This window comes from Coregonus clupeaformis, chromosome 6 (assembly GCF_020615455.1).
Source record: "Coregonus clupeaformis isolate EN_2021a chromosome 6, ASM2061545v1, whole genome shotgun sequence".
Lineage (NCBI taxonomy): Eukaryota > Metazoa > Chordata > Actinopteri > Salmoniformes > Salmonidae > Coregonus > Coregonus clupeaformis.
In genome coordinates this window covers 5728177-5751467 of record NC_059197.1, presented here as the reverse complement: position 1 = coordinate 5751467, position 23291 = coordinate 5728177, and the positions used below count along the sequence as shown (strand labels likewise).

At 45.2% G+C, this 23291-nt stretch overlaps 1 protein-coding gene across 1 annotated transcript in view; it reads right to left on the bottom strand.

The window, feature by feature from the left end:
- Positions 1-316: 316 nt before the first annotated feature.
- LOC121567556 (PTB-containing, cubilin and LRP1-interacting protein) overlaps positions 317-23291 on the bottom strand; it is a 41459-nt gene continuing 18484 nt past the window's right edge. The window contains exon 3 of the mRNA XM_041877699.2: positions 317-2990. Within this exon, the coding sequence (XP_041733633.2) occupies positions 2493-2990 (498 nt within the window). The 3' untranslated portion in view covers positions 317-2492. The remainder of the gene's footprint in view (positions 2991-23291) is intronic.

Below are 23291 nucleotides of genomic sequence, written 5' to 3'. Positions count from 1 at the left end.
TGCCTTTAGATTAACAACTAAGAAATACTTTTTTACTTCTCAAACCCCATAATGACTTCTCAAACCCCAAACCTCAGCCTGGTCTGCCTGGTCTGCTTCACAAGCGTTCCCGGAAGTCTTGTCATGTTGCACCTCTGGGTTTAGAAACTCTGTGACGATAGCCAAATGTATAAGCACCCAAGTTATGGGAATACCTTGAGACTGATGTGGGCCCCAAAATGGCTGCCACACATTGCTGGTGGTTGAGGGGAATGAGCCCCACAACAATGAAAAGAGCTTTGCAGTCTATAAATGTAAGAAATGGAGACAAATACAATTATTGGTAGGCTTTGAGCAAACCTCTGGCTGTAATATTGTATGTGTACACAAACATAATACATAAACAGCCATTGAAATTCACCCACATGTACAATTCCTAGTACTGTGAGAAACATTTGTTATGGAGGCCAAGCATCACAGCCAACCTGAATCAATATGAAAGTTTTCGTAACAAACAATACACTTGTCATCACCAGTCAGTCTTGGTAAATAGTTTATATGTGATTGTTTCTTTATCTTTGCAAATACTGTATAGAAAACACTTATGGTAACATTTCCAGACATTTAAAGCACATCTGAGCCTTCAGACAAGACATGACACAGTAATCTACAGCTTTATAAACATTCTCTCCTCCTCTCATCCTGGCATTTCAAGCCCGGTGTCCCGGGCTCACACCTTCTTAACAGCCAGTTCTATGGAACTCTACATATTCACAATTGACTTTAAAACACTGGTGCTGTCTTTAATTTCCCGTTGTTTATTTAAAATAGCTATCAACATTTAATGCTGTAATATTTGGAAACGGATACTTCTTTTTTGTATTTACATAAGCTTATTGAATGAGTTTCAAATACAATGTATATATTTATATATGTACGTACTGACCAGAGCCATCTTAATAAAATCTGCTTTAGTCACAACAGACAAAATACATGACCCACCCCACTGTGAGTACCAGCATCCAGTCCATTCAAAGGAGTCTTGTTAGAAAGGTGGGTGGGGTGGAGCTCTTGTGTCATGGGGACTTCCAGTTGCCCCAAAATGGCCGCTCTTACCCTTCAACAGCACAGGGAAACTGAGAAATGTGTGTCTGTTCATGGACTCAATACGCATTCAGCCCACGAGACATAATCGTTACCTTAAGGTGTCTGTACAGAAAACTGCCCTCGCCAACTGCACCTAATCCACATATAACAATGTAGAAGACATGTACTAACAAAACAAAGGAACTAAAAGGTGCAAGGAGCTTGCAGCACGACAGACCTATAATACATTCAGCACAGGCCAAGAGACTTCAGGCATTCTTTATGGACGGCTGTGTTTGGGGTCCTAGAACATTGTTTCTGTTACTCTCACATTTACCTACCCTTTTCATAACCCCAAAAAAAAAAAAAAATAATAATAATATGTGGCAAATGGTCACATTACTGTTTCAATTTAAAAAGCCCTGCAGAGCTTCCCAAAATGGATGCCGCGAAGGCTGTGAGAAGTTTTACACTTTTAGTTGGATTACTAGGCCATTATCAGTCATGCTCTCTCTCCTGACCATCCTTTTTCTTAGATCACACATTGCACACACACACACGCACGACTACACACACACACACACACACACACACACACACACACACACACACACACACACACGTTTGGCACTGCGGGACTGAGAGACCAGCCTTGGTGTGTGAGAAGTGAGGCACAAAGTCAACAGACAAAACACAGCTAAAAGACTCACTTTTGGTATGCTTCAAAACAGGAATCAAAATGTGATCGATAAGGGATGACGCTCTCATGGCCTAATAAATATGTCAGGACATCCCTCCTACCGGCAACCTTACACACATATATTAGAGTCAAGACTTTCTTTTTTAAACCACACATTTAACAGTGCTACAGGCATACCTCGTAACTCGTGCTGTTGTTTTAAAGTCAGAACGTGAGGCAGTGATCTGGGATTTTTAGGAAGTGATCTGTGTTTTTGATTGGGCAGGAAGGGAGGGGCGAGAGGTGGTGTAAAGAGGCAGAGTCTCTCTGCACATTGCAGCCAGACAGACGGACAGACAACAGTGTCGAATGGGAATGTAACTGTCTTATACCCATTATTCACTAATCCCTTATGGGCAGATCAGGCGCTTCAATGGCAATCCAGATGTTTGAGGACCGATTTATCCAAAGCGGCAGCTAGTTTAGTTTCGCTTCCTCATATGTTAGGTCTCCTGTTGTTCCTTTGTCCTCCTATTTTTCCCTTTTTAAAACTACGTCCTCGTCATCCTTTAGTCAGCGTTTGCGGTCAGTGTGTCGGTCAGTTTTAGTTTTTGTTCCGTGATTTTTCTTTAAACCAGAGTAGAGTGAGAGAGAGAGACAGAAAGTAGAGCGAGTGCTCCGGTTGCCCCTGTGCACCTCCCCTCACGGGCTTGCAACCGGGGGAGGTGGGCGGCGGCGACCCTGGCGCTCAGCCGTCCTCCTCTGGGGTGGAGTCGTCTGGAGCGGAGTCGTCGGTGGCGAACTCGTCCGAGGAGCCGCTCTTGTGGATGCGTCCATCGCTGCGCATACTGTGGAAGGTCTTGCGGAAGGCCTCCATCATGGAGTGGGCCAGCTTCTTGGCCTCCAGCTTGCTCTCACACTCCACGGCGTGGCAGTCCATCTGGAAGGTCAGGTCGTCGTTGATCTCCCGGTAGATCCAGGCGAACACATTGGGGCTTGTGCAGTGGTCCGCCGTACAGTAGGCGATGCGCGCCACCTGGTACGTGTCCATGGTGACCGAGGTCTCGCCGCGCCCGTCCAGGTGGTGCAGGCGCACCTGGAAGGGGCGGATCTCCAGGAGGGAGTTGGCAGGGAGGTGCTCTTCCTGGGCCAGCGCCCGGCGGTCCCACAGGCCCACCACCGCCGACTCTGTGCAGCCCGACAGGAACTGGGTCCCTGAGATAGTCACCTTGCCCAGGTACGTCACCTGTGGAGAGAACACAGAGAGAGAGAGAGGCTGTTAAACATCTAACAGCATTTAGTGGTACAAAACTATGACTGCCTATGTGGCTCAACTGGTAAGAGTGTGGGGTTATCAATGCTAAGGTCATGGGTTCAATTCCCGCAGGGATCACGTACACACATATTATTATCAATGTATGCATTCACTGTACTGTAAGTGTCAGCTAAGTGGCATATTATACATATCAGCAAGAAACAAATATGTACACTCAGAATCATTCAGCCGAGTACTAGTTGCAAATCAATGGTTTTCTATTGGGACACCATCTGTAAGTCTCCAGACATGCAAAATGCAGACGTGATGAGAGGTTTGTCTGTTGGTATGTGTTGACATGCTGAGGAACGTGTGTGTTATTTTCCCAGATGGAAAACACTGTGTGGAGCTGAGAGTCTTCTCCTTATGGCCGCAGCAACCAGCCAACACTACAGAATAACATAGTAATGAGACACACTACATACTGGGAGAGGCTAGCTACTACTGTACTGACAGACTCTACTTTTGAGGGAGAGAGAAAGAGAGTGTGTTAAGGGGTGAGTATAAAGGGTTGATGGAGGGAGGGAAAGGAGAGAATGTAAAGCAGAGGGAGAGAGAAAGGTGAACTGATTTTGTGAAAAGATTTTGATAATTAGGTGAAAAGATTTTGATAATTAGCGGGTATCGGCCTAATTCTGCTCTGCATGCATTATTTTGTGTTTTTCGTTGTACACTGAGGATATTTTTTGCAGAATTCTGCATGCAGAGTCTCAATTTGGTGTTTGTCCCATTTTGTGAATTCTTGGTTGGTGAGCAGACTCCAGACCTCACAACCATAAAGGGCAATGGGTTCTATAACTGATTCAAGTATTTTTAGCCAGATCCTAATTGGTATGTCAAATTTTATGTTCCTTTTGATGGCATAGAAGGCCCTTCTTGCCTTGTCTCTCAGATCGTTCACAGCTTTGTGGAAGTTACCTGTGGCGCTGATGTTTAGGCCGAGGTATGTATAGTTTTTTGTGTGCTCTTGGGCAACGGTGTCTAGATGGAATTTGTATTTGTGGTCCTGGCAACTGGACCTTTTTTGGAACACCATTATTTTTGTTTTACTGAGATTTACTGTCAGGGCCCAAGTCTGACAGAATATGTGCAGAAGATCTAGGTGCTGCTGTAGGCCCTCTTTGGTTGGGGACAGAAGCACCAGATCATCAACAAACAGTAGACATTTTACTTCAGATTCTAGTAGGGTGAGGCCGGGTGCTGCAGACTGTTCTAGTGCCCTCGCCAATTCGTTGATATATATGTTGAAGAGGGTGGGGCTTAAACTACATCCCTGTCTCACCCCACGGACCGTGGAAAGAAATGTGTGTGTTATTTGCCAATTTTAACCGCACACTTGTTTGTGTACATGGATTTTATAATGTCATATGTTTTTCCCCCAACCCAACTTTCCATCAATTTGTATAGCAGACCCTCATGCCAAATTGAGTCAAAAGCTTTTTTGAAATCAACAAAGCATGAGAAGACTTTGCCATTGTTTTAGTTTTTTGTTTGTCAATTAGGGTGTGCAGGGTGAATCCATGGTCTGTCGTAGGGTAATTTGGTAAAAAGCCAATTTGACATTTGCTCAGTACATTGTTTTCACTGAGGAAATGAACTAGTCTGCTGTTAATGATAATGCAGAGGATTTTCCCAAGGTTGCTGTTGACGCATACCCCACGTTAGTTATTGGGGTCAAATTTGTCTCCACTTTTGTGGATTGGGGTGATCAGTCCTTGGTTCCAAATATTGGGGAAGATGCCAGAGCTAAGGAGGATGTTAAAGAGTTTAAGTATAGCCAATTGGAATTTGTGGTCTGTATATTTAATATTTTCATTGAGGATACCATCAACACCACAGGCCTTTTTGGGTTGGAGGGTTTGTATTTTGTCCTGTAGTTCATTCAATGTAATTGGAGAATCCAGTGGGTTCTGGTAGTCTTTAATAGTTGATTCTAAGATTTGAATTTGATCATGTATATTTTTTTGCTGTTTGTTCTTTGTTATAGGGCCAAAAATATTGGAGAAGTGGTTTACCCATACATCTCTGTTTTGGATAGATAGCTCTTCGTGTTGTTGTTTGTTTAGTGTTTTCCAATTTTCCCAGAGTCTATGGATTCTTCAATTACATTGAGCTGATTTCTGACATGCTGTTCCTTCTATTTCCGTAGTGTATTTCTGTATTTTTTTTGTGATTCACCATAGTGAAGGCGTAGGCTCAGGTTTTCTGGGTCTCTATGTTTTTGGTTGGATAGGATTCTCAATTTCTTTCTTAGGTTTTTGCATTCTTCATCAAACCATTTATCACTGTTGTTACTTTTCTTCGGTTTTCTGTTAGAGATTTTTAGATTTGATAGGGAAGCTGAGAGGTCAAATATACTGTTTAGGTTTTCTACTGCCAAGTTTACACCTTCACTATTACAGTGGAACATTTTGTCCAGGAAGTTGTCTAAAAGGGATTGAATTTGTTGTTGCCTAATTGTTTTTTGGTAGGTTTCGACACTACTTTCCTTCCTTCTATAGCATTTCTTAATATTATTTAGTTCCTTTGGCTTTGATGCCTCATGATTGAGTATTGCTCTGTTCAAGTAGACTGTGATTTTGCCGTGATCTGATAGGGGTGTCAGTGGGCTGACTGTGAACGCTCTGAGAGACTCTGGGTTGAGGTCAGTGATAAAGTAGTCTACAGTACTACTGCCAAGAGATGAGCTATAGGTGTACCTACCATAGGAGTCCCCTTGAAGCCTACCATTGACTATGTACATACCCAGTGTGCGACAGAGCTGCAGGAGTTGTGACCCGTTTTTGTTGGTTATGTTGTCGTAGTTGTGCCTAGGGGGGCATATGGGGGAGGGAATGCTGTCACCTCCAGGTAGGTGTTTGTCCCCCTGTGTGCTGAGGGTGTCAGGTTCTTGTCCAGTTCTGGCATTTAGGTCGCCACAGACTAGTACATGTCCCTGGGTCTGGAAATGATTGATTTCCCCCTCCAGGATGGAGAAGCTGTCTTCATTAAAGTATGGGGATTCTAGTGGGGGGATATAGGTAGCACACAGGAGGAAATTTTTCTCTGTTGAGATCATTTCCTTTTGAATTGCTAGCCAAATGTAAAATGTTTCTGTTTTGATTAATTTAATAGAGTGAGTTAGGTCTGCTCTATACCAAATTAGCATACCCCCTGAGTCCCTTCCCTGTTTCACACCTGGTAGTTTGGTGGATGGGACTACCAGCTCTCTGTAACCTAGAGGGCAACCAGTGGGTCCGTCTCCTCTATACCATGTTTCTTGTAGGATGACAGTGTCTGTATTTCCGATTGATTTGGTGAAGTCCAGGTTCCTGCTCTTTAGGCCAAAGGCAGATGACCTCAGGCCTTGGATATTCCAGGATGAAATAGTGAAGGCTTTGTGTTCCATAAAGCTCAGTTGGTAGAGCATGGCGCTTACAACGCCAGGGTTGTGGGTTCGTTTCCCACAGGGGGCCAGTATGAAAAATGTATGCACTCACTAACTGTAAGTCGCTCTGGATAAGAGTGTCTGCTAAATGACTAAAATGTAAAAATAAAGTGTCTAATGTTGTTGGTCATGTGGTTTGGCCTCTCTCTCTCTCCATGGTGCACTTTATGACTTTATAAAAATACACAGGGGAGGTGCCTGGTTCTCTATTGCTCCTCTATGGTTCCCACAAGCAAGGGGGAGGCCAATGACATCAGAGTAAACCCATCAGACCAACCCCTTGAATGGCCAACTCTTGAAGTTTGTAGTTGTGTCAAAATTGTTTTGCTGAAAACATATGTTTTATTACCCTTAAGTGTGTGTACATTATTGTATTTGTCCTTGGATATTGTTTTTCAACAGGAAAAGTAAAACAATTGCTGGAATTCTTCTTTAAAAGATGAAGCATAACATCAGAATGTATCGTAAAAGTACATCTCTGGACCCTAGAGCAAGCTGGCAAAACGGTATATCATTAAGAGACACAAACGTGAAGACACAAAATACACATAATGTACACAAAAGACTGTATACAAACAACACAACAGTTACTCTGAAAGATACAGTGCTATCTGATAATATGTCAAGGACAGGGGCACACAGACATGTACAACAGTATCAATGAAATATTGACACAAACAGGAACTGCAGAGGAGACAAGCGAGAAATAAGGAGAAAATAGAACTTCTGTGACTTTTGTCTGACAGTTTTTTCTTCCATCTGGAAGTTTTGTTTAGCCTGTGACCACAACGACTATATCTGGCCCCTCTCTCGCTCTCTCTTTCACACCCTCCATCTCTCCATCTCTCTCTCTCCCTCCATCCATCCCTCCCTCCTTCCTTCCCATTTAGAAACTTTCTTCTCAGTCCCAGTCATTCCATCCACAAACTATTACAACCCTGTAGTGGTGAAGCCTGGGAGAACAGAGAACAGAGGACGGTCTTCAGGCTGGCTGGCTGGTGTGAGAAACACTAGTCCCCACCACATCACACCACAGAGAGGCCAGCCAATAGAGAAATCACAGCCAGTGCCAAGGCAGACCAAGATCCCTTTACATCCACAGTCCTGTCTGCCACCACCATGACCAACTGAACCACTCTGTAGCGATGGAGAGAGGGGAAGGGACTAAGAGGGAGGGGGAAGTCGGGGAGAGAGAGGGAGAGGTGGGAGAGAGAGGGGTAGAAGAAGGGGAAGGACAGCGAGAAGGAGCAAGAGAGAGAGAGAGAGAGCGAAAGACAGAGAAGGGGACAGAGAGCAACCCAGGGAGTGAGCGAGACAAAGACAGAGCAAGTGAGATGAGAGAGAGAGACAGAGAAAGCGAGATGGAGTGAGAGGGAGACAGAGCAAGCGAGATGGAGAGAGAGGGAGACAGAGCAAGCGAGATGAGAGAGGGAGACAGAGCAAGTGAGATGGAGAGAGGGAGACAGAGAAAGCGAGATGAGAGAGAGGGAGACAGAAAGCGAGATGGAGAGAGGGAGACAGAGAAAGCGAGATGAGAGAGAGGGAGACAGAGAAAGCGAGATGAGAGAGAGGGAGACAGAGAAAGCGAGATGGAGACAGAGCAAGTGAGATGGAGAGAGGGAGACAGAGAAAGCGAGATGAGAGAGAGGGAGACAGAGAAAGCGAGATGAGAGAGAGGGAGACAGAAAGCGAGATGGAGAGAGGGAGACAGAGCAAGCGAGATGAGAGAGGGAGACAGAGCAAGTGAGATGGAGAGAGGGAAACAGAGAAAGCGAGATGAGAGAGAGGGAGACAGAGAAAGCGAGATGAGAGAGAGGGAGACAGAGAAAGCGAGATGGAGAGAGGGAGACAGAAAGCGAGATGGAGAGAGGGAGACAGAGCAAGCGAGATGGAGAGAGGGATACAGAGCAAGCGAGATGGAGAGAGAGGGAGACAGAGAAAGCGAGATGATGGAGAGGGAGATAGAGAAAGCGAGATGGAGAGGGAGACAGAGAAAGCGAGATGGAGAGAGGGAGACAGAAAGCGAGATGGAGAGAGGGAGACAGAGCAAGCAAGATGGAGAGAGAGCAAGCGAGATGGAGAGAGAGCAAGCGAGATGGAGAGAGGGAGACAGAGAAAGAGAGATGAGAGAGGGAGACAGAGCAAGCGAGATGAGAGAGAGGGAGACAGAGAAAGCGAGATGGAGAGAGGGATACAGAGCAAGCGAGATGGAGAGAGGGAGACAGAGAAAGTGAGATGGAGAGAGGGAGACAGAGCAAGCGAGATGGAGAGAGGGAGAGAGAAAGCGAGATGGAGAGAGAGCAAGCGAGATGGAGAGAGAGCAAGCGAGATGGAGAGAGGGAGACAGAGAAAGCGAGATGAGAGCGAGGGAGACAGAGCAAGCGAGATGGAGAGAGGGAGACAGAGCAAGCGAGATGGAGAGAGGGAGACAGAGCAAGCGAGATGGAGAGAGGGAGACAGAGCAAGCGAGATGAGAGAGAGGAAGACAGAGCAAGCGAGATGGAGAGAGGGAGACAGAGCAAGCGAGATGGAGAGAGGGAGACAGAGAAAGCGAGATGAGAGCGACGGAGACAGAGCAAGCGAGATGGAGAGAGGGAGACAGAGCAAGCGAGATGAGAGAGAGGAAGACAGAGCAAGCGAGATGGAGAGAGGGAGACAGAGCAAGCGAGATGGAGAGAGGGAGACAGAGAAAGCGAGATGAGAGCGACGGAGACAGAGCAAGCGAGATGGAGAGAGGGAGACAGAGCAAGCGAGATGGCGAGAGGGAGACAGAGAAAGCGAGATGAGAGAGAGGGAGACAGAGCAAGCGAGATGGAGAGAGGGAGACAGAGCAAGCGAGATGGAGAGAGGGAGACAGAGCAAGCGAGATGGAGAGAGGGAGAGAGAAAGCGAGATGGAGAGAGAGCAAGCGAGATGGAGAGAGGGAGACAGAGCAAGCGAGATGAGAGAGAGGAAGACAGAGCAAGCGAGATGGAGAGAGGGAGACAGAGCAAGCGAGATGGAGAGAGAGAGACAGAGAAAGCGAGATGAGAGCGACGGAGACAGAGCAAGCGAGATGGAGAGAGGGAGACAGAGCAAGCGAGATGGCGAGAGGGAGACAGAGAAAGCGAGATGAGAGAGAGGGAGACAGAGCAAGCGAGATGGAGAGAGGGAGACAGAGCAAGCGAGATGGAGAGAGGGAGAGAGAAAGCGAGATGGAGAGAGAGCAAGCGAGATGGAGAGAGGGAGACAGAGAAAGCGAGATGGAGAGAGGGAGACAGAGCAAGCGAGATGGAGAGAGGGAGACAGAGCAAGCGAGATGAGAGAGAGGGAGACAGAGCAAGCGAGATGGAGAAAAATAGGACAGAAAAAGAGAGAAAACAGGCAAGCAAGAGAGAGAGAGAGAGAGAGATAAACAGAAAGAGAAAACGAGAGTACAGAGAGAATCCTAGTCACTGGATCCAGTTGCTGCAGCCTCAGCCTCAGGCAGCATGGTTGTCATCATGGGGCGACCGCGACATTTCTCCCCCGACGTTTCTCCAGCAGATCCATCATGGTGAAAACCTCTGGAGCACCCCCAGAGGCCAGGCGGTTAGCCAGCCAACCACACTGACATCCCACTCTCAGCCAACTGACATCCACAAGGATATTTACAGTGGAGATAAAGTATAATGCTATCAATAATTAGTTTTGATGGTCTTTTGAGTGATTTATTTTCTTTTTCCATTTTGTATTGAGGTTTTAGATTATTTTCTTTTTAGATCTGCTTAGTAGTTGAGTGCGGGCTGGTAATGATGGCCTGTGGATGTCCTATGTACTGGATATATAGAGATCTTACTATTAGAATGCACAGAGCATTTGGATGACGCATGTTAAAAAGTAATAATTGAAATCTACCTTAGCATTCAAATCGAATCTATATGTCTGTTAGATCTATCTGTCCAATTCTCTGACACTATCCACTCTCACACTGTCCCCTACTGCCCCATCTGTCCCCATGCCAGGCAGGTCGTACTCTGCTCTGTGTCAGGCAGCACTGTCAGCAGGGACAACTGGCCCATTCTAGAGGCCCATAGCCTACCGGTTGTACTGGGTGACCAGTGAGCACACCTTACCACACACACGCATGCATGTACACTACCGTTCAAAAGTTTGGGGTCACTTAGTAATGTCCTTGTTTTCGAAAGAAACTCTTTTTTTTTGTCCATTAAAATAACATGAAATTGATCAGAAATACAGTGTAGACATTGTTAATGTTGTAAATGGCTATTGTAGCTGGAAACGGCTGAATATCTACATAGGCGTACAGAGGCCCATTATCAGCAACCATCAGTCCTGTGTTCCAATGGCACGTTGTGTTTGCTAATCCAAGTTGATCATTTAAAAAGGCTAATTGATCATTAGAAAACCCTTTTGCAATTATGTTAGCACAGCTGAAAACTGTTGTGCTGATTAAACAATCAATAAAACTGGCCTTCTTGAGACTAGTTGAGTATCTGGAGCATCAGCAATTGTGGGTTCGATTACAGGATCAAAATGTCCAGAAACAAATAACTTTCTTCTGAAACTCGTCAGTCTATTCTTGTTCTGAGAAATGAAGGCTATTCCATGCGAGAAATTGCCAAGAAACTGAAGATCTCGTACAACGCTGTGTATTACTCCCTTCACAGAACAGCGCAAACTGGCTATAACCAGAATAGAAAGAGGAGTGGGAGGCCCCGGTGCACAACTGAGCAAGAGGACAAATACATTAGAGTGTCTAGTATGAAAATGTATGCATTCACTAACTGTAAGTCGCTCTGGATAAGAGCGTCTGCTAAATGACTAAAATGTAAAATGTAGTTTGAGAAACAGACGCCTCACAGGTCCTCAACTGGCAGCTTCATTAAATAGTACCCGCAAAACACCAGCCTCAACGTCAACAGTGAAGATGCGACTCCGGGATGCTGACCTTCTAGGCAGAGTTGCAAAGAAAAAGCCATATCTCAGACTGGCCAATAAAAATAAAAGATGGGCAAAAGAACACAGACACTGGACAGCGGAAGATTGGAAAAAAGTGTTATGGACAGACGAATCGAAGTTTGAGGTGTTCGGATCACAAAGAAGAACATTTGTGAGACGCAGACCAAATGAAAATATGCTGGAGGAGTGCTTGATGCCATCTGTCAAGCATGGTGGAGGCAATGTGAAGGTCTGGGGGTGCTTTGGTGGTGGTAAAGTGGGAGATTTGTACAGGGTAAAAGGGATCTTGAAGAAGGAAGGCTATCACTCCATTTTGCAATGCCATGCCATACCCTGTGGACGGCGCTTGATTTGAGCCAATTTCCTCCTACAACAGGACAATGACCCAAAGCACAGCTCCAAACTATGCAATAACTATTTAGGGAAGAAGTAGTCAGCTGGTATTCTGTCTATAATGGAGTGGTCAGCACAGTCACCAGATCTCAACCCTATTGAGCTGTTGTGGGAGCAGCTTGACCGTATGGTACGTAATAAGTGCCCATCAAGCCAATCCAACTTGTGGGAGGTGCTTCAGGAAGCATGGGGTGAAATCTCTTCAGATTACCTCAACAAATTGACAACTAGAATGCCAAAGGTCTGCAAGGCTGTAATTGCTGCAAATTGAGAATTCTTTGACGAAAGCAAAGTTTGAAGGACACAATTATTATTTCTATTAAAAATCATTATTTCTAACCTTGTCAATGACTACATTTCCTATGCATTTTGCTATATTTCCTATTCAAACTCATTTCATGTATGCTTTCATGGAAAACAAGGACATTTCTAAGTGACCCCAAACTTTTGAACAGTAGCGTACGTATGCACACACACACGCACACAAACACACACATACACACACACACGGTGTGGGAGGTGTTTGGGGTTGCTACAGGGGGAACAGAGGCCTCCTCTCTTCCTCCAAGGCTGGCTGGCGCTCCACAAAGAGTCCCTCACTCCTCAGTCTCACTCACTGGGCTCTGCAGTATTTCTGTCCTCAAAGCCCCTCATTGACAGCAGTTCTCTTTGGTCTTTGTAATATCACACAGACTAAACATGTTTGCTCTAATACGACCGAAGAGGGGGGGTGGGGGGGAATGAAGGGAAAGGGGGAAGGGGTAGGTAGGTAGGTAGGTTGGGGTAGGCAGGAATCAGTGCAGTGAGGATGTAGAGCTATAATTATTATTACACATACTGTAGTAAAAGGATGGGAAAACCCCGATTCTGACTTCTCATTTTACCTGTCTACTTTTACTTGTCTTGGAGGCTCAGTCAGGAGAAGACATTCAGACAGATAAGATTCACCTCTTTCCAGAGACCCTATTAGGTGTTTTCTCTTTGTATTCACACTGCCTTTGCCTTTGAATGAGGACTCAACTCTTTTGCCAGTTCACTTCAACTATTTTGTGGACAGAGTCCTCTTTGCATTCACATTGCTATGTTTAGAAAGGAACCGAGATCTTGTTCCAACATGAACTCTGGGTTTTTACAAAGTGCAGGACAAGCCATTCAATCAGAATGCGTTATCAGACAGCTAGATATACCTACAGTACTTACATTTTGGAAGCTAATCAATTGCATTTAATTAAAATATGAGACATAATAATTGTAATCAGAAGATACTATTAACATGTAAATGTTATTGGTAACAGAATAAATAGCAATAGAATAACTGCAGAATAAATAATGCTGTCATTGAAAACTGTACACCCAAGGTAGGCTACTGCCCCTTTAAGAGCTAGAATAGATGTTGTACTCTATGTTGTTATTCTCACCAAATATGTTGTCTTCTCACACTATTCAAACCCCACAATCAATAAACAGCTTATGAAGCTCTCTTAGCCTATCGATCACATATTGCAAACAAATAATCTGAACTAAAAACTCCACACATTTTGGAATTTCTGTGCATCCTTGACAATCACTAATCAATATCCAAAAACAGCACACACTTTTTTTAGCGAACCTGCACATCATCATCTTCTCTCTTTTGTGGCACCAATGTGAGGGTTTATGGCAGGGGAAACCGTGTTGCAGTAGTCTAGTGTGTGGTGCGGGAATAATGACAAGCGAACCGTGGGGAGCTTTGCGTTCACATTGTCCTAAAAAAAGGGAACCGGGCCGTGGAATTCAAGCGAACCAAACTCAGACCACCTCTCGAGATGGTCTCAGTTCGGTTCGCTCCGGGGGCTCTTTTGAGGGTTCCTTTGGAGTGTTCACACTGCAAAAAAAAAGAAAAGCAAACCGCACTGAGTTCACAAAAATTGTCTGAAAGGGACTGAAAGTGTGAAAACACCGTTAGAGACTCTGTAGAGCGGGACAACTATACACAGGAATAGAGGATAATCCTTAGATAATCCTATATAGATTAAATTAGCCTGGGTGCCAGTCTGTTTCTGCTTAAACCTACTTCCTTGTCGTGGTCATACCAGAGAATGACAAGTTGTCTGCAGCAATAGACTGGACCCAGGCTAAGATAAAAGAACAGTCACAGGTACATACTGTATGTGAAGTTTGTTCAGGTCGGCTTGTCCCAGGGCTATAGTATCAGCACGCAGGGGTGTGTGTTCCAGTAGGAGACAAAGGTCATTTTATACTGACTGCTGAACAGAATCTCACTGTGCATTTGTGACCTCACCATCACAACATTACAGCAGCCTGTGTTCATGTCTGGTGTAAACGTTTGAAAACAGGAGGAAATGCCTCCTCTCCTCTCCTTCTCTCCTCTGATGATTTACAGGGATGAAAGAATGAGGGGGTGACAGTCCTCCTCATCTGGGAAACTAGAATGTTGGAGCAGTGTGTGTGTGTGGATGTGTTTAACTATACTTGTAGGGACCAGAAGTCCCCACAAGAATAGTAAACAAACAAACATTTGACCACCTGGGGACATTTTGTTAGTCCCCACAAGGTCAAATGCTATTTCTAGGGGGTTTAGGGTTAAGGTTAAAATTAGTGTTAAGGTTAGAATTAGGTTTAGGGTTGGGAGCTAGGGTTAGTTTTAGGGTTAGGGTTAGGAGCTAGGGTTAGGTTTAGGGTTAAGGTTAGGCTTTCGGGATAGGCTTAGAGTTAAGGTTAGGGTAAATAGGATTTGAATGGAACTGAATTGTGTGTCCCCACAAGGTTAGTTGTACAAGACTGTGTGTGTGTGTATATGTGATACCTTCCTGTATATGTGGATACATACACGAATGCACCCGTACGCACACACACACACACACTCACATACAACACACACATATGCATGCACATACACGTCAGTGCTCAACAGAATCTCACAGGCAAACACCAGAAAGCAGGTGGGTAGGGGTTTCACATGGGTCTAGTCTATTAATCATACAGACAGTTATCTACCATGGTGTACTCCTTCTCAGGAGCGATGCTCAGAAACTCCTCATATACAGTGGGGGGGAAAAGTATTTAGTCAGCCACCAATTGTGCAAGTTCTCCCACTTAAAAAGATGAGAGAGGCCTGTAATTTTCATCACAGGTACACGTCAACTATGACAGACAAAATGAGAAAAAAAAATCCAGAAAATCACATTGTAGGATTTTTAATGAATTTATTTGCAAATTATGGTGGAAAATAAATATTTGGTCAATAACAAAAGTTTCTCAATACTTTGTTATATACCCTTTGTGGGCAATGACACAGGTCAAACGTTTTCTATAAGTCTTCACAAGGTTTTCACACACTGTTGCTGGTATTTTGGCCCATTCCTCCATGCAGATCTCCTCTAGAGCAGTGATGTTTTGGGGCTGTCGCTGGGCAACACGGACTTTCAACTCCCTCCAAAGATTTTCTATGGGGTTGAGATCTGGAGACTGGCTAGGCCACTCCAGGACCTTGAAATGCTTCTTACGAAGCCACTCCTTCGTTGCCCGGGCGGTGTGTTTGGGATCATTGTCATGCTGAAAGACCCAGCCACGTTTCATCTTCAATGCCCTTGCTGATGGAAGGAGGTTTTCACTCAAAATCTCACGATACATGGCCCCATTCATTCTTTCCTTTACACGGATCAGTCGTCCTGGTCCCTTTGCAGAAAAACAGCCCCAAAGCATGATGTTTCCACCCCCATGCTTCACAGTAGGTATGGTGTTCTTTGGATGCAACTCAGCATTCTTTGTCCTCCAAACACGACGAGTTGAGTTTTTACCAAAAAGTTATATTTTGGTTTCATCTGACCATATGACATTCTCCCAATCCTCTTCTGGATCATCCAAATGCACTCTAGCAAACTTCAGACAGGCCTGGACATGTACTGGCTTAAGCAGGGGGGACACGTCTGGCACTGCAGGATTTGAGTCCCTGGCGGCGTAGTGTGTTACTGATGGTAGGCTTTGTTACTTTGGTCCCAGCTCTCTGCAGGTCATTCACTAGGTCCCCCCGTGTGGTTCTGGGATTTTTGCTCACCGTTCTTGTGATCATTTTGACCCCACGGGGTGAGATCTTGCGTGGAGCCCCAGATCGAGGGAGATTATCAGTGGTCTTGTATGTCTTCCATTTCCTAATAATTGCTCCCACAGTTGATTTCTTCAAACCAAGCTGCTTGCCTATTGCAGATTCAGTCTTCCCAGCCTGGTGCAGGTCTACAATTTTGTTTCTGGTGTCCTTTGACAGCTCTTTGGTCTTGGCCATAGTGGAGTTTGGAGTGTGACTGTTTGAGGTTGTGGACAGGTGTCTTTTCTACTGATAACAAGTTCAAACAGGTGCCATTAATACAGGTAACGAGTGGAGGACAGAGGAGCCTCTTAAAGAAGAAGTTACAGGTCTGTGAGAGCCAGAAATCTTGCTTGTTTGTAGGTGACCAAATACTTATTTTCCACCATAATTTGCAAATAAATTCATTAAAAATCCTACAATGTGATTTTCTGGATTTCTTTCCCTCAATTTGTCTGTCATAGTTGACGTGTACCTATGATGAAAATTACAGGCCTCTCTCATCTTTTTAAGTGGGAGAACTTGCACAATTGGTGGCTGACTAAATACTTTTTTTCCCCACTGTACCTCATAGACAGACAGACAGAAAGAAAGCCAGACAGACGGATGGACAGTAGGCTTGGGCAGTATACTGTATATACCGTATACCAAGGGGCGGCAGGTAGCTTAGTGGTTAAGAGCGTTGTGCCAGTAACCGAAAGGTCGCTGGTTCTAATCCCCGAGCCAACTAGGTGAAAAATCTGTTTATGTGCCCTTGAGCAAGGCACTTAACCCTAATTGCTCCTGTAAGTCGCTCTGGATAAGAGCGTCTGCTAAATGACTAAAATGTAAATGTATTTGGAAATAGCCACGGGATGGTTTTTCAATACTGTCAATACCATTTAAACTTTTTTTTATACTTTTGAATATTTGTAGCTACTTTTTAAGTAAATACCTGCAGTCAACTTCTGCAATAAATTAGGAGATAAAGAAGATTGCGTTCTTCATTTCACCTGTCAGATAATAGTCCACAGTCACGTGGTGTTTGTTTTAAAGCACACAACAACAAGAGACAAGAGACCGGAGCCTTGTGAGTCACTCACTGTTGTGCAGCATGCACCAGGTGATCTAGTTACTGTATGGAATTCACAACTAAATGTTTGCCAGCTAGATATCTTATAATAATTAAGTTAACATTCTAAAATGTGCAAAATGCTCTGCAGTTGTGCATTTGGTTTGCTAATTTAGTAGGTTAGTTAGCTACTGTATATAGCTAAGTGGTTAGCTTCTTCCAAAATCAAGCTTCACTTGGTAATAGCAGATAATCCCCTCCTGGATCAAGAGCCTTGCTGTCTAATATTTGTTTTGTGCGTGCAGAAAACTGTGAGTAGCATTTTTGAGTTACTTGTATAACTTTATGAGCTGGGACGTCTATCCTGCAAATAGTTTAAGTCTCCCGAGTGGCGCAGTGGTCTAAGGTACTGCATCGCAGTGCTAGCTGTGCCACTAGAGATCCTGGTTCAAGTCCAGGCTCTGTCGCAGCCGGCCGCGACCGGGAGACCCATGGGCGGCACACAATTGGTCCAGCATCGTCCAAGGTAGGGGAGGGTTTGGCCGGCAGCGATGTGGGTACGTTTCCCACAGGGGGCCAGTATGAAAAAAACATGTATGCATTCACTAACTGTAAGTCGCTCTGGATAAGAGCGTCTGCTAAATGACGTAAATGTAAGTCAGAAACTGTATAAAATGTGCTCGTTAGCATTTAGCTAGCATTCTCTGCGGGATTTTACATGTACTTGTTAGCATTGCTAACCTTTGGATTACAGTGGCTCAGTGGGGTTTGAAAATAGTGTCCCTTGTGTTCAGTGCCGGTATTACATAATATCCCGGAATGGCACAAGGTCTGTATGAAGGTATGACAGTCTGGATTCCACCCAAGCCTAACAGACGGACGGACAAACAGTGGCTGCATTCTTGTGTTACAGTCCCTTTTCAGACCTCTCTACCTTTTAGGAAAGTGTTTGACACACACACACAGACTTGCTGACGTGTTACTCAATCCTCTCTCTGTGTGTGTCTGTGACGACCCAGCGGGGGTGTCAGAGACAAGGGGTCCGGGCTTGTCAGTCTGTCTGCTAGAGGGATTGACACCTCCTCAAGTGTAATGATATGATGATATGTGTGTGTGTGTGTGTGTGTGTGTGTGCATGTGTGCATATAGCGTGTGTGCCGTATAGTGTGTGCATGCTTGTGTACGTGCCTGTGTGTGTGTGTGTTTGTGTGTGTCGTCTTTGACGAGCTGATGATAACTCATCTCAGTCCCCGTTTGTGTGCTGCAGCCTCGCAGTCTGACTGGTGGCTAGGGGGCCTAAATCATGCAGCCTGGGCGCTACATAGCTCCACAGTCTCCACAGATTCCTCTCATTTCTCCCCATGTGTTTCCCCCAGCCAGCCTCCCCTCCCTCCTCCAGCCTTCTCTCCATAGCTAATTGCTAACAGTGCCAAGCGCTGATCCTGATGAAGGCAGCATATTGGTTCCATCTGAACATTCTGAACACAAGGACCAGAAAAAAAGACCAGGGAAAGCCAAAGCCTTGAGGGCCTGAGGCAGAGGAATGCCAGAGAGCCAGAGTGGATCACTCACATACAGACAGACAGACTGACACAAGGATAGGCATACAGACAGAGCAGACACACAGAGCAGACACACAGACAGACAGAGGTAGACACACAGACAGACACACAGAGCAGACACACAGACAGACAGAGGTAGACAGGCAGGCCGTGAGGCGCAGGAACAGTGGGTTGGTGGCTATAACAGAGTTAAAGCATGGATATGAAGAGGGGACTGAAGAGAGGAGGGAGATGTGGAGCGATAGTGTGGCAGCAGTAATGTGGGTGACTGATGAGGGGTACAGAATAGTAGAGTAGGAGGGTCAGAGGTTGCATTGTACAAGGTAGGGGAGTCAGGTGGAAGACGCCATAGATGACTGATTGGATGGGGGACGCGGGTTCAGATCTAAAATCAGATTGCCCTACCTCCAATCCTAACCTTAACCTTTAGGGGTTAAAATAATATCTGACCCTGTATCAGTTGTTAAATTAGGTACTGAATACACACATGATTCCTGCTAGCTAAACAAGACACATGACTTTGCTGTAGTTGGTTAGGCCTGCAGAGAGTTGTGCTGTGAGACAGACACTCAGAAAGAGAGCGAGAGAGATAGAGAGCATGGTTAAACACTAGCTTGTGTGGATAAACATGTGGCCACAATTACCAGCACTGGGATTATGGACGATTCTCTCTCTCTCTCTCTCTCTCTCTGTCTCTCTCTCTCTCTCTCTGTCTCTCTCTCTCTCTCTCTGTGTCTCTCTCTCTCTCCAGACTGTCTCTCTCTCTCCAGACTGTCTCTCTCTCTCCAGACGGTCTCTCTCTCTCCAGACGGTCTCTCTCTCTGTCTCTCTCTCTCTCTCTGTCGCTGTCTCTCTCTCTCCAGACTGTCTACTCTCTCTTTTCCTCTCTCCGTCTCATTTATTTTCTTGTTTTTACTCAGTATCTCCCGGTCTCTCGTACATGTACGCACACACACACGCACACACACACACTCACTTCACAAAAGCCAAAGCTGAACCATGACTGCCAAGAGAGTACAGAATGTTTGTGCAGATAATTCTTTGTGAAATAATCTCTGTCATTTCTTCCCGTTGAATCACCAGAAAAATACCTAACTGATTACCTGAACACAGCATATTATGAGTGATCAACACATAGGTGTAGAGACCAGCGAGAGGTGAGAAGGACCGAAGGAGGGAGAAAAGAGGTGGTGGTAGAGAGAGAGTGAGAGAGGCAGAGAGAGAGAGAGAGAGAGAGAGAGAGAGAGAGAGAGAGAGAGAGAGAGAGAGAGAGAGAGAGAGAGAGAGAGAGAGAGAGAGAGAGAGAGAGAGAGAGAGGAGAGAGAGAGAGAGAGAGAGAGAGAGAGGCAGAGAGAGAGAGAGAGAGAGAGAAGCAGAGAGAGAGAGAGAGAGAGAGAGAGAGAGAGAGAGAGAGAGAGAGAGAGAGAGAGCAGAGAGAGAGAGAGAGAGAGAGAGAGAGAGAGAGAGAGAGGCAGAGAGAGAGAGAGAGAGAGAGAGAGAGAGAGAGAGAGAGAGAGAGAGAGAGAGGCAGAGAGAGAGAGAGAGAGAGAGAGAGCGGCCAGGGAGTCAAGAGCAAACATCCGCAGATCAGCTTTCCTAAACCCAATAGGGAGACAGACACTGACAGGAACATCCTGGCTCTTTCGCTCCCCTCCTCTCCAGTCTCCTCTCGGCCCAGACAGATAGGTGGGGGGTAGGATGTGGGCCAGAGGGAGGTGGGGGGGTCAAGTGAATGGGGGTGGAGTGGGTGGGGTGTGTAGCTCTGTGTGTGTGTGTGTATGTTTGTCTGGCTGTCTGTGTGTGTGTGTGTGTCCAGCACATGCGTGCTGGTGGAGCAGTACGACACGTCCAGCAGCTGCATTAACCCCCCCCGTACGTCTCCCTCTCCCTCTCCCTCTCGCTCCCTCTCTATCCTAGACTGTTTACTGAACGGAGACGCACAGCTGGTTTGTGTATCAGAGGAGAGAACAGAGGAGATGAGAAGAGAAAGAGATAAGATGAGAAAGAGTGAAGGACGCGAGTCCAACTGGAGAAGTGGAGTTTTGGGAACGGACTGTGATGTTCAGGTACTTGTGTTGGGAACACTTCTCATTAAAACACTGTGCACTTTTCCCTGGACACACTCCAAATCTAGGCTAACTCACATACCATACTGAGGACTGACAGCACAGGAGGCTACTGAGGGAAGGACAGCTCATAATAATGGCTGGAACGGAGCGAATGGAATGGCATCAAATACATGGAAACCATGGAAACCATGTATTTGATAACATTCCATTCATTCCGTTCCAGCCATTACCACGAGCCTGTCCTCCCCAATTAAGGTGCGACCAACCGCCTCTGACTGACAGAGAGAGGGAACCATGTCTATAAAACCAAAACATGCCACGACAGCCCTGGTTTAGCTACTCTAGTAGAAAGCCTTTCCTGTATTGGCATTGTAGGTTTTGAAAATGTTCTGGGTCATACTGGTCTTATTTGGGATACTACCCGTGTCCAAAATGTCTTCTTATTTCCTACAGAACACACTCATAAAGCTATGGCCAAAAGTAATGTGTTATATAAGGAATAGGGGGGAATTTGGTATTTGCCCCTTGTCTCTACTGAGGTCCCTCTTTGTAGGCCTCCCCTTACATTACATTCCTACCAAAGAACTCCTGGACAATTCTGCATTCCTGAGGTGGTTGTTAACATTCTTCTCCACTTATTGAATCAGCCTAGTACAGCTGGCTAGGGACTGAGCTGCACGTGAAAGTGCGGGAGTTTGTTTAAAGATATTCTACAGTACTTTTGTATACTTTTTAGCCAGTAGTTCTGAAAGTAGCACCCACAAGCCAAAAGTGGTCCCAGAAAATTGCGTATTACATCACAAATGTGCAGATATGTGCACCACGTCATTGCTCTCTCTCGCTCTACTGTTTGTGTGTCTTGCTAATTGTCACTCAAATGGTGAGGGGCTGAAGCTCAGTGGCTGAAACTCAAATTGCTAGGGGCTGGCCCACGTGGGGGTAAATGTAGGGAAAATGGCACTGCACAGCTTTCAGAAAACAGTCGCTTTCAAACTACTGATTTCATGGCTAGCTAATCGAGGTAAGTAATTCTGCTCATAGATTATGCATGTATGAACTACACATTGACACATCCAGTCCAAAGCAGGAGGTAAAAAATACTTACTAGTCGCCAAAGTACCGGAGCATGTATTTAAGTATGTGCTCACTGGCTTGTGTTGAATAACAGTGCCTGTGTGTTTGTATGTGTGGGGGCAGGGGACAGGTTTGTGTGTAGACAAAACAGACGCTGTAGGCTAAATCCCAGTGAGTCCTCAGAACCACCTCAACGCGGTCCTTCACACCCCCAGAATCCCACAGCATTCCTGCCACCAGTCTCTCTCTCTCTCTCTCTCTCTCTCTCTCTCTCTCAAAATGAGCTGAGTCATTTAGCCACAACTCTAGCCAACATAGAATGGCTAAATTCAGCAGGCTAGCGGGTAAGCTAACAATCTAGCTTTAAACTAGCTTAACCATGCTAGCAGAAAGAGCACATTGTGAGCTCACCGACAGATCTTGTCACTCCTAGCCTTAGTTCTTAGTGTGATGAAGGTATAGGCAGCCATATTGACATAACTTATGCTAGCTGATAGACTGGGGTCATGTGGCTTTCTGTGAGATTATATCCATTATCTGTCTCTAAGACTGTTTGTTGTACTGCACTCACCCCTCAACATCTCTCTTCCTTCATAAAATGTGGTCCTCTGTAGCTCAGCTGGTAGAGCACGGCGCTTGTAACGCCAAGGTAGTGGGTTCGATCCCCGGGACCACCCATACACAAAAATGTATGCACGAATGACTGTAAGTCGCTTTGGATAAAAGCGTCTGCTAAATGGCATATTATTATTATTATTATATTATTATAAACTCCTGTTTTTATATCCCCCTCCCCCATTCAACATTTTCATTGTTCTTTTCATGGACACAAATACAGAAGTGCTTTGTTCTAACACTTCTCTAAAATTAAGTTAAGTGATGTTGTGAAATGCAAGCAGAGACAGGAAGAAAGATGGTGAGGAAAAATAGGATTATAATGCTGAAAATGATGAAATGTTTTGGGACTTTCCTATTGGTTTATTAAAGGGATATTTTTACATGAGCCCCTTTATCTACATCCCCAGAGTCATATGAACTCGTGGATACCATTTTTATGTCTCTGCATGCAGTTTGGAGGAAGTTGCTAACTAGTGCTAACGCAATTGCTAATTAGCATTAGCGCAAGCCAAGTTAGCATTGGCTGGCGAAACTACCTCTAACTTCCTTCATACTGGACACAGACACATAATCTGACTCTGGGGAAGTAGATAAAGGGCCTCATTGCCAAAATCCCTATCCCTTTAAATCAGGCACACAAAGCAAACAAGAGTGAATTTGATATCAAAGGGACCAATCTGAGGGAAGCCCTGGCTGAGATTGTCACCGCCAAGAGAAAGTAGTTAATTTAAAGCAGACATCTGCCTTGTTTGTGTGTGTGTGTGTGTGTGTGTGTATGTGTGTGTGTGTGTGTGTGTGTGTGTGTGTGTGTGTGTGTGTGTTCGACAGATAGGGAGAGAGTAAAAACGAGAGAGAAGAGTGTGAGAGATCATAGATCATGTGTCTGTCAGTGATGCCTTTGTTTCGCTTTGTACTTTGTATTCTAATGTAAGTGTGTGAGATGGTGTGTGTGTCTGTACGTGTTTGTGTACACAAACAATGAACCTACTAAAGCTTGAGAATCTGTCTTGAGT